General features: G+C 52.8%; 1 protein-coding gene across 3 annotated transcripts; it reads left to right on the forward strand.

Moving 5' to 3' along the window:
• The first annotated feature begins 903 nt into the window (after nt 1–903).
• Nucleotides 904–9430, forward strand: SLC35C1 (solute carrier family 35 member C1). 3 transcript variants are annotated; one of them, XM_049890957.1, is made up of 3 exons: nt 904–933; nt 2734–3260; nt 7517–9430. In XM_049890957.1, exons 2-3 carry the CDS (start codon nt 2765–2767, stop codon nt 8074–8076), a joined length of 1056 nt encoding a protein of 351 aa, XP_049746914.1. In that variant the 5' UTR covers nt 904–933; nt 2734–2764; the 3' UTR covers nt 8077–9430. The 3 variants fall into 3 exon arrangements, with proteins under 3 accessions (XP_049746914.1, XP_049746913.1, XP_049746912.1); XM_049890956.1 differs by lacking the exon at nt 904–933 and adding an exon at nt 1358–1413; XM_049890955.1 differs by lacking the exon at nt 904–933 and having other exon boundaries at nt 2180–3260.
• Nucleotides 9431–11737: the final 2307 nt, after the last annotated feature.

Raw genomic sequence — 11737 nt, forward strand, 5'->3', positions numbered from 1 at the left:
TCCATTTGCCATTTCCCTATAGCCCAGCAAGAGCTGTGTTAAATGGAGCCAGGTCTAGGATTGTGCAGTTAGCAGGTGAGAATTTAAATGCACTGCATAGGTTTAACCTTCCTATTATGGAAATTTTCAAATGTACACAAAAGTAAGGAGACAAGCATAATGAACTCCCAGGTACCTATCACCCAGCTTCAACAATTAGCAACATTTTGCCTATCTTATTTCATCTTATCTGCCTATCTTGTTTCTCTCTCTCTCTCTCTCATTGAGTATTTTAAAACAAGTCACAGAGGTCATAACATCTCACCACTATACTAACCCCAAAAAAAAAAAAAAAATTTTTTTAGCCCCCCAAAAAAAGCCAAACTAGTTGCCATCCAGTCAATTCGCACTTGTGGTGACTGCGACCACAGGTGTTTCAGAGTAGAACTGTGCTGCATAGGATTTTCAGTGGCTGATTTTTTTGGCAGTAGATCGCCAGGCCTTTCTTCCGAGGCACCTCTGGGTGGACTATCTGAGCTACCCAGGGTCTCCCAGCAGTATACTGAATGGTATTAATTAATTGGTTTTTGAAATATTAAAAACTGGCTATTACCCTCAACCACGTTGTTGTTAGTTGCCATCCAGTGTATTCCAGCTCATGGCGACTTCATGTGTGCGGAGTAGAACTGCTCCACAGGGTTTTCAAGGCTGTTAAGTTTCCTGTCTCTCGAGGTCCCTCTAGGGGGGTTCAAACCGTTAATCTGCCCGCTTAACCTTTTACGCCGCCCAGGGACACCTATCTCCACCATACCAACCAATTTTGAGCAATGAGGTTGAGCCCCGCTAGTATTTATAGTCCAGCCCCGGGGTTTCACGGTGACTAGAACTCAGGCCCCAGGAGAAGAAGCTGTCGGAGCTAGACAGGCAGCAGGAGATAGCCCTCCCGGACTCCTGGTGAGTGATGGATCCGGTTGATCGACTTCCCCAGGCTCGGTCCCTGGGAGGGGGCGGAGGACCCTTCACTCCCTGCAGGCGGGAAGTATCCGGGCCCTTCCCCGCATTCACTTCAGGAAGCGCAGTCCGAATGCGGGCTGGCCAGGGGTGCAGCCGGGCCCCAGGATATGCAAGCTGCGGTAACTGGAGCAGGGGGTCCCTGGCGGGCAGGAGTGTTGGGAGGGGGCCGGGGTGGCCTTGGAAAGAGGAGGGTGCCTGGCCCCAAGGCCTGCGGGATAACCCGGGGCTGAGGCCAGGCTGGTGCATGGGTCGCCCCGCCACCACCTCAGGGCCCCAAGTGGGAGCGGGCAGGTGCGAAGGCTAGCTCTTTGCCCGTGCTAGAGCGGGAAGCAGGAAGTCTCCCAGGGCGCGGCTAGTAGAAACGGTGGCTGCAGGTGCGGCGCAGGGTGGTGCAGGCGCGCAGCCAGCGCAGAGCAAGAGGTGAGCGCAGGGTCGCCTTCGCAGCCCGGGAGCGCGGGCTCTGTTGCCAGGGCTTGCTGCAGGGCTCGGCAGGGGGCCGGGGGCACTGAAATGAGGGGGGCGGGGAGTGACGGGGAGGGGCGCTGCATTGAGGCTCAGGGAGCTCAGATCCCGGCCTCTGGAAGGGTCTCGAATAGGGATCAGGGTGGACAAGTTGAGGTCTGGAATGGACGGAGCGGCTTCCGGTCTCTGGGCACCCTGACCGGGATCTCGGGCTGGGGAGACGAACAGGGGGCGGTGAGAATGTGGGGAAGGAAGGGACTGCAACAAGGTTCTGGAAGACTGAGCGGGGCTTGGTGAAGAGACGTGGGTCTGATATGGGGTCTCTGGAAGCGGAGGGGCCCGGAGGAAGTGCCCAGTCTCTGGGGGCGCGGCCCGGCCGGGATGGTCCTGCCCCTTAGCCCAGTGGGGAGCAGGTGGCTTCTGGAGAAGACCGACCTGAGGGTGGGCGGGACGGGGGGCTAGAGATATCCAGGAAAGGGGGCGCAGCTCAAGCACCCAGAGATGCCTTCCGCGACTGCTGAGATTCCCCCACCATGGGCAGGAGGGGGGCGTGCCAGAGCCCGGCAGCTGGCTGGGGGCCCCAACGCGCGCCTCCCGCCCCAATTCCATTTTTCCCGGGCTGTGGCTTTAAGAGTGACGCGGAGCGTGCGGGCCCTTTAAGGGGTCGGGGGCGTGTCAGGAAATGTGTCCTAGGCCCGCCTCGCCGGGGGAGGCGGCCTCCGGAGGCTCCAGGATTGAGCTGGCGCGGGTGGACTGCGCGGGCCTGTTCCGCATTCTTCGGGCCCCCGCCCTGGTCATCTCTGACACCCCCTGCACCCCTCTTTCCACCGTCCCGTAGGCCCTCCCTGCATTCTGCTCCCTTCACTTTTCCCTCACCCTCGTAAACCCTTTTCTGCATCCTTTCGCCACAGTGTCCCTCCGCCCTTTTCTCGCATCTTCGCCCTCCATTAGTCCCCCGGCTCCTTCTCCCCTCACCTTCTCCTTCTATTCTATCCTCTCCCTTCTCCCCTTACGGCCATCTCTGCCCTGCTCCATCATCTTAGCCTGTCCCGACTCCTTACTCGTGCCTTGTCTCATGAGCGCCCGCAGGGTAGAAGCAGGTTGTAGAGCAGCGCAGCTGGGCTCACCCCAAAACAGAAGGGCTGTGGGGAGGCCTCGAAGCCACCCCCATGTGACAGTTGAGGGCTGCAGAAAGCAGAAACGACCTCACAGCCCCGTGCACCAGGGAGTCAGGGTTCGGGCAGTGAGGTGACCCAGCTGTTCTGCCACCATGAACAGGGCGCCTCTGAAACGGTCCAGGATCCTGCACATGGCACTGATGGGGGCCTCCGACGCCTCTGGAGAGGCCCAGGCCAGCGAGGAGAAGCCCTTTCTGCTGCGGGCTTTGCAGATCGCACTGGTGGTCTCTCTGTACTGGGTCACTTCCATCTCCATGGTGTTCCTTAACAAATACCTGCTGGACAGCCCCTCCCTGCGGCTGGACACCCCCATCTTCGTCACTTTCTACCAGTGCCTGGTCACCACGCTGCTGTGCAAGGGCCTCAGCACACTGGCCGCCTGCTGCCCCAGCTTTGTGGACTTTCCCACTCTGCACCTGGACCTGAGAGTGGCCCGCAGTGTCCTGCCGCTGTCTGTGGTCTTCATCGGCATGATCACCTTCAATAACCTCTGCCTCAAGTATGTGGGGGTGGCCTTCTACAATGTGGGCCGCTCACTAACCACCGTGTTCAACGTGCTGCTGTCCTACCTGCTGCTCAAGCAGACCACCTCCTTCTATGCCCTGCTCACCTGTGGCATCATCATTGGTGAGTGGTGGCTAGGCCACGGGGAATGGGCTGGGCTTGGGGGCTGAAACAACAGAAAAACCCTTCCGAGATCTTTGGACTTCATCTGTCCCAGCTTTCTTGGTGCAGCAGTCATATAAAGAAGAGCCTGGGGTCTAGGGAGAGCAAATGACTTGCCTAAGGTCACCCAACAAGTTAGAGGCCCAGCCAGGGCTAGAATAATAACAGGAGCAGCAGCGGTAGCAAAAGGAACTAACATTGATTGAGTGCTTACAATATGCCAGTCACAGATCTAAGCACTCTTACCCATACAAACTCAACTAGTCCACATAAAGAGGTATGATTATAATCCACATTTTAAAGAAGAAAAACCAAGGCACAGAGAGGTTAAATAACTTGTCCAAGGTCACACAGCCAATAAGTGGCAGAACTGGGATCTGAACTCAAGCTGTCTGGCTCCATAGTTCACACGCTTGACCACTATGTTGCCTCTCAAGAGCCCAAGTGCCCTGCTGCCACCCAGTGCTCTTTCTAGAGGACCATGTATCTTTTAATTAATACATCTTCTGATCTTGCCAGCTCGGGATAATGCCTGAGACAGTGCCCAGAGATGTGCTTTGAGAGGTCTTAGCTGTCTTCCCAGGCTTGACCCTCAGAAATAATAATCATTGATGATGACACTGGGCTAATCATTTCACATACAGCATCTCCTTTGTTCCTGAGAGGTCCCCTGGGTGGTAGGTAGCATCACTGTGATCATCTCCATTTTACAAATGAGAACATAGGCTCAGAGACGTGAAGTTACTTACCCAGAACCATACAGCTAATAAGTGGTCCAGTTGGCCAGGTCGACCAGACTCCTGGACCTGTGTTTCTAACCACTCTGCTCTGTTCTTTTCCAGGAAAGATTTAGAACTGCACTGTCCAGTCAGTAGTCACTGGCCACATATGGCTACTTAAATTAATTAGAACTAAATGAAATAAAAAAATTCCGTTCATTCTTTTTTGGTGTAACCAAATTCTGTAGCCACATTTCAAGCACTCAATAGCCACATGTGACTAGTGGCTGCCATGTTGGATAGTGCATTACAGAACATTTCTGTCATGGCAGAAGGTTTTGTTGGGCAGCACTCTGGGTTGGAGAGCCTCCCGCATGCCATACCCTTGGGGTGCCCCGTAGCTGTGTCATCCGAGGATGAGACCTTTATGTGAATCTGTTCAGGTTTTCCTGGGTGCCATAAAGTTCACAGTTTGGCCTACATATTCTTCAATGTGCTTCCAAACCCCAGGCTGAAATGCACTGGTTGTAAGAGAGGCCCATCCCATGCCACCTGTCCTAGAAAATGTTTCCCCTGGATCTAGGGATGCTCAGTCTAGGCCCAAGAGGGAAGGCTGGCCGGGGGAGGGCAAGGTAAGCGGGAGAGGAGCCACTAAGACACTCCTGACATTGCCCTCACACCTGTCCCCCTTCCCTCAGGGGAGCTGGAACGGGAGCCCCTAGCCTCACTTCCTCTCTCTCCCCCCGAAATGGAATCTTCACTACAGACCTGCCGAGCCTGTCAGGACTGGAGACCTCTATGGGTAGGAGAATTTTGGGGCAAGAAGGTGTAGTCACTAGGGAAACGGAGCCCAAGTCCAACAAGTAATCAAAAGGGCTGATGGTGAGATAGCTTCAGAGAACTGTGCAGTGACCTGCCGGCCTGGTGGGGTAGGGGGTCAGAGAGGCTGGTGTTCTCCCCTCACCTGCCCCAGGACCTGGCCCGCTTTCCTCCCTGTGGGGAAGATGTGTTGCAGGCTGGCAAGTACTCCCAGACTCCTCTCCCTGCCACCCCATGTCACATGGTACCTTCCAAAGCTCCTGGCTGAGAATCCCTCTGGAGTCTGGAACCTTGAGGTTTCAAACTCTTCTGGATCTAAAGGTAACCAGCCAGAGGACCGGTGGTGCTTCTGGCTGAGCAGGTGAGGCGGCGGTGTGGCCCTCCCACACAGGGCAGATACCTGCCAGAGCTATGCCAAGGAAAAGGCACAGACTGTTGAGGGCCTAGAAGGTACTAGGTCCCTTGTCTTCTTTAATACTCATGCTGTTGTTAGTTGTCACCAGAGTTGGCAACCCCACGTACAACAGAACAAAATGTTGCCCAGTCCTGCGCCATCTTCACGATTATTGGTATACTGGAGTCCATTGTTGTGGCCACTGTGTATTTTGAGTGCCTTCTGACCTAGGGGGCTCATCTTCCAACACTATATCAAACAATATTCTATTGTGATCCCTAGGGTTTTCGCTGGCTAATTTTCGGAAGTTGATCGCCAGGCCTTTCTTTCTAATCTGTCTTAGTCTGAAAGCTCTGCTAAAACTTATCCATCATGGGTGACCCTGCTGGTATTTGAAATACCGGTGGCATAGCTTTCAGCATCATAACAACACACAAGCCACCACAGTATGACATACTCAGAATACTCATAACAACCTCCATTCATTCATTTATTCATTCAATAAATATTAATCTATAGCCAAGAGCAAGCCGGGCACTGTGCCAGGCTATGGGATACAAGTCTGGACTCGGTTCCTGCACTCAGGGAGGATGTGTTGATGAAGGATGCCAGTAAATGACAGTTATGCTAAAGTGGTAGGGGCTGTGATGGGGACACAGAAGGTGGGGGATTAAGGAGGGGCAATCCAAGCAGGCTTTCTGGAGGAGGTGCTGCATGGGTGAAAGGAAAGGAGTGAGTAGAGAATGTTCTCAGCAGAAGGAAGAGCACGCGTACTTTGTGGCTGAGCCAGTACGAGCTCACAGACATGAGGCTGCCCAGTTAAGCTGACTCCACATGGTACAGTTGAGCCCTGACAGTTGAGTCTGGACTTTTTCCCAAGGGCAGTGGGGGTTCACGGAGGGGCTTTAAGCCAGGACAGGGCCTGAGCTAATCTGTACTTTAGGAAGATCACCCTGGTGATCTCCATAGTGGAGAGTAGATTGGTTGCAGTGAGGGGTTAAGAAAGCGACCAGATCTTTATAGATGAAGGAAATTGGAACTCAGAGAGGTTAAGTAACTTTTCCCAGGCCACTCGGCTTCTGAATGGCAGGGCCCAATTGGAGCCCAAATCTCTTTGACTCCAACAACCCTGCTTTTCCCACACCCCATGATGCTGGATGCTGTGGCGGGGGATATAACATGTATAAGGTTCAGCCCTTGCTTCTGGAAGTGTGGGGTCTACCTAAGGAGACCAGACTATCCCCATGGGCAGCCCAGGGCAGGCAAGTGGTTTTGAAGGAAAACACAGGTAGTAAGAGGAGGGGAAGAGGTCTGGGTGCTGGGGTATCAGGAAAGGCCTCCCCTGGAGGAGGTGGGCTTTGCTCTGGAGGAAGGAAGGTTTTCTGGTACAGGAAATGAACAAGGACAGGAAACCCTAGTGGCATAGTGGTTAAGAATTCAGCTGCTAACAAAAGGTCAGCAGTTTGAACCCACCAGGCACTCCTTGGAAACTCTGTGGGGCAACTTTACCCTGTCCTATAGGGTCAACTATGAGTTGGAATCGACTCAATGGCAACAGGTTTGGTTTTGGTTCATCAAACCCCAGGGTGAGAAGGAAGGCGAGCAGAAGGAGGGCTCAGGAGAAGGGTGACAAGAGTGTGGGAAGGCCAGAGTGGGGTACCAGGCTGAGGAGCATAGACTTGATGGTAGGCAGTGTGAGGCCATAGAGGCTCTTTAACAAGGAGGTGGCATGAGAGTAGAAGTCTCAGAAAGAGTGGCTGTCCCAGACAACTTCAGACCACAAATAATTCCACCTTACTGCTCACTGTCGTGATTACGTGGTATGTTCCCATTTTACAGAAGAGGAAGTTGAGACTCAGAGACCTGAAGTCACTTGCCCAAGGTCACCTTAACTACTAAGCAGTGCTCATCCTCCAGACCTCAGCTCAAATGGTACTTTCCAGATACTGCAGGCCAGCACAGTCTCCCGTTAGGGGTTCTCATAGCACGCTGTACTGCTTTAGAGATCCTGCCACAATTAAATGAGTAACTGGGAAACGAACTGCTTTAACGCCTTTCTCCTCTGCTAGGATGTAAGCTCCGTGAAGAGCTTTGTCTTGTCCTGGGCCATTTCTGGGGCCTTGCTATAGCCTTTTGCACGTAGTAGAGACTTTGGACATATTTGTGGAAAGGAGGGTAGAGAGGGCAGGGCTATGAGGGCAGCATTGTACAGGTCATGAACTTTGGTGTCAAAATTCTCTGCCCTTCCTCCTCCCTGTCATCATCCTTCTTCTCCCCCGCTGCAGGTGGCTTCTGGCTTGGCGTGGACCAGGAGGGGGCAGAGGGTACCCTGTCTTGGGTGGGCACCCTCTTTGGCGTGCTGGCCAGCCTCTGTGTCTCACTCAATGCCATCTACACCAAGAAAGTGCTCCCGGCGGTAGACGGCAGCATCTGGCGCCTGACCTTCTACAACAATGTCAACGCCTGCGTCCTCTTCCTGCCCCTGCTTCTGCTGCTGGGGGAGCTGCAGGCCCTCCGAAGCTTCGCCCACCTGGGCAGCGCCCACTTCTGGGGTATGATGACGCTGGGCGGCCTGTTCGGCTTCGCCATTGGCTACGTGACAGGACTGCAGATCAAGTTCACCAGCCCCCTGACCCACAACGTGTCGGGCACGGCCAAGGCTTGTGCCCAGACGGTGCTGGCTGTCCTCTACTATGAGGAGACCAAGAGCTTCCTCTGGTGGACAAGCAACATGATGGTGCTGGGTGGCTCCTCTGCCTACACCTGGGTCAGGGGTTGGGAGATGAAGAAAGTTCAGGAGGAGCCCAGCCCCAAGGAGGGCGAGAAGAGCCCCCTAGGGGTATGAGTTCCTCCCAGGGCCCTGGGATGGTCCACCCCCTGAGAACATTCAGGGTTGGGCCGGGACAGCAATGAAGCCTGTCCCTTTGAGCCCAGAACAGGTGGCGGGGAGGGAATATTGCGTACAGACCTGACAGAAAGTGGACATTGAAAAGGAACTGATGCTTCCAAGTAATAACAGAAAGTTGCCAAATATCTTTACCCTCTTTCCTATTTCTGGGTTTTTGTCCTCCCCTAGGGAAAAGGGTCCCCCCATGGGAATAGCCAGTTGGTTCTCTGGAAGAGCACTAGCTACTGGGGAGGGGGAGAGGGTGCCACCCCTCTGCCCCCACCCCAGGACCTGTCTACCTCCACACCCCCTCGGGTTGGGGATGGGCTGCAAGCTTTCAGGGGCAGTATTGATGATGCCATTAAGTCCTCACTTACACTCAGGGGAGCTGGGGGTGTAGTCCCACCACAGGCCAACTGAAGGGGCTTGGGAAACTCACACTTCAAGGCCCTGAGCAGGCAGCAGGACCTTGGCCCTACAAACCAACCTTCCTTTCTAGCAAAGCGAGGGCTAGGCTTGAGGGAAGGAATGGGCAGGTATTCCCTCTTCTCTGCCCTGAGACTAGCAGGCCCGGTGGAAGGAGGTGAAGAGTCAGTTGTCCCCGTGACTGGCCCTGGTACCCCCAGGGGCTGCTGGGAAGTGACCTGGGAATGGCATGGATCATAGAAAAGCTCCCTTCCCCAACACCTGCACCCCCCACTTCCAGCTTCTGAACCACACATCTTTTACAGGTTAAGCAGCGTCATTAACACCCTTCCCCCCACCCAGACACCAGTTTCACATGCCTCACTCCTCCCCTGTGGAGCCAGGGAGCCTCCTGCCGGCTCCCAGCCCTGCCTTCCCTAAATCCTTCATCCCCAGGTGGAGCTGATGGAGCAAGGGTCTGGGCCCAAAGCCTTCCATCTCAGCATGCTTGGCACTGTGCACCCCCAGGTCCAGGTGGGAATGGTGAGGCAACCTGATTCTGAGCCTTTCTTCCTGCAAAGATGATAAATGAGCATTTGAATTCTTCCCTGAGGTTCAGGTCTGAGAGAACCTGCTTGTCTCCGCACCACACCAGCCCTCAGGGGTGGCTTTCACTCCCCCTCCCCCTTCTGGCAGGCTCAAGCCCTGGCATTTTGAACCCCCCATCTCCTCGAGGTGATTTCTGATGTTTTTAGTCCCTGTAGTGAAGGCCTGGGGAGAGCAGGTCTTCTCCCCTTACCCCTTCCCCCGATCCAGGTCACCTCACATGGTTTCCAATGAAGTTGGTGGGGCTGAGTGCCCTGAATTATTTGTGATTTAATTAAAAAAAAAAAAGAGGGTACGATATCCTGTGTGTGGAGTGAGTGAAGGGAGGGCAGGCACGACAGGGTGGGGTTTATGAACAGCCCTGTGGAGAAGCTGTGCCTGTGTACAGGGCAGGAAAACTCGCCCCTGCCCTCAACAAGCTCAGGTTCTAGCAGGGCTGAGGGTGTATGGGTATTGGGCATGTCTATGGAAAATAGCAATTAATTTTAAATTGCTGAATGGTCTCTCACAGCTGGCGATGGCCAATAGTAACTGCTCAGTGGCTCCCCCGACAAGTGGCACCCAGGGCACCTACCATACCTTAGATACAGAGGCAGCCGGAGATATAAAGAGCCTGTTCTTTGTCTGGGAAGGGCTCCATCCAGAAGGGTCAAATGCCAAGGGTCCTTCCTGGGAGGTGGGTGCCTAGACCTCAACTTCCAAATTTTCCAGTCGCCACTGAGTCTATTTCAACTTTTGGCAACCCCATGTGTGTCAGAGTAGAACTGTGCTCCATGAGGTTTTCTTTCTTTATTTCTAATTTGTTATTTTTTGGTGAAAATATACAGAGCAAAACACACACCATTCCAACAATTTCTACATGTATTCTACATGTACAGTGTCGTGACATTGATTATATTCAAGTTGTACAACCGTTCTCACCCTCCGTTTCCTAATGAGTCTACCGCCATTACCATTAAACTCACTGCCCTCTAAGCTTCTCATCTAACCTTTCGAGCGGCTATTGTTGATTTGATCCCATATAGATAATTCTTTAAAAGAGCACAAAAGCTCGAGGCAAACATTCTTCACTAACTAAGCTAAACTATGGTTTAAAGAGCTCAGCTGCTTATCCAAAAGGTTGGCAGTTAAAATCCACCAACTGCCCCTTGGAAACCCTATGGGGCCGTTGTACGCTGTCCTGTAGGGTTGCTATGAGTTGGTGTCCACTCCCTGGCACCTGACAACGACACGCTAAACTACTGTTTGTCTTAAATATCACTTCAGGGGGTAATTTTGGATTAAGTTTGACAGATCACCTCAAAGCACTAGCCATCAGGGGTCGTTCTTAGGGTTTTTAACGGCTGATTTTTCAGAAGTAGATCACCACGCCTTTCTTCTGAGGCCTCTCTGGGTGGACTCAAACCTCCAGCCTTTCGGTTAGCAACCGAGCATTTTAACCATTGCACCACCCAGGATTTCCTCCATATTAGCAGTAGCTGCCATATACAGAAGGATTCCTGATGGCGCAGTGGTTAAGAGCGTGGCTGCTAACGAAAGGTCTGCTGTTTGAACCCACCAGCCACTCCACAGGGGAAAGAGGTAGCAGTCTCCTTCCATAAAGATTTACAGCCTTGGAAACCCTATGGGGCAGTTCTGCTCCATCCTATTGGGTAGCTCTGAGTCGAAATAGACTGGAGAGCAGTGTGTTTGGTTTCTGAGTTGCTGTAAGGTAGAAACTGTGCTGAGTGCTTTATGTTCATCATTCATCTTCACAACAAAACTGTGAAATGGTTGCCATCACCAATCCCCATTTTACAGATGAGGACGCTGAGGCGCAGAGAGCTCAGATCACAGGAAGGAGGGGGCGGTGCTAGGATTCAGACTGGCACACTGCCTTCAGAACATGGGTCCTTAACCACAGTGTCCTTAACCTATCACTTTTCTGAGTACCTGCTGTGTGCCAAACACTGTGGTAGGTGGTATTAACATGAAGACCCAAACGTGCTTCCGGGGGGCTCACATGTGAACACATGTCAAAATCTCATAAGCGATGCAATCGTGGAAATATAACGTGTTTGTCTTAAAGACTCAGAAGATGGAAACACCAAGTTGGGGAGAATCAGCCAAGTCTTTACAAGACAGGATGTTTGAACTGAGTCTTACTAGGTGAGCAGGAATCTCCAGGATATAGGAGGAAGGGTAGACTGGCCAGGAGAACAAGGCCAATCCAGGGACAGAGCACCTCTGGGGAGCGAAGCGAAGTCAGGGCAAGTAGGTGTGGAGAGGAGGTCAGAAAGAGAGGGAGGGGGCGGTGGTGTGAAGGGCCTCAAATGCCACTGCCAGGTCCCTTAAGCACAGAATGGGCACCCTTTGTATGGGGCAACATTCTTGATGTTATTTGCACTTTCTTGGGCAAGATTTAAGAAAAAACTAGAGACACCTAAAATTTAACTTTTTACCAAAAAAAAAAAAAGTGCAGACAAAAGATGCATAGCTTCATCTCAAATCTCAAATGAATTTATAAATTAAAAAAAAAAAATTCAGGGGGCCCCAACTCTCAGGAAAAATTGGACAGCCCATTATGCAGAACCCCGCCCACCCACCCCCACACAGACATACGCACAAA

The sequence above is a fragment of the Elephas maximus genome, chromosome 7, assembly GCF_024166365.1.
Source record: "Elephas maximus indicus isolate mEleMax1 chromosome 7, mEleMax1 primary haplotype, whole genome shotgun sequence".
NCBI lineage: Eukaryota > Metazoa > Chordata > Mammalia > Proboscidea > Elephantidae > Elephas > Elephas maximus.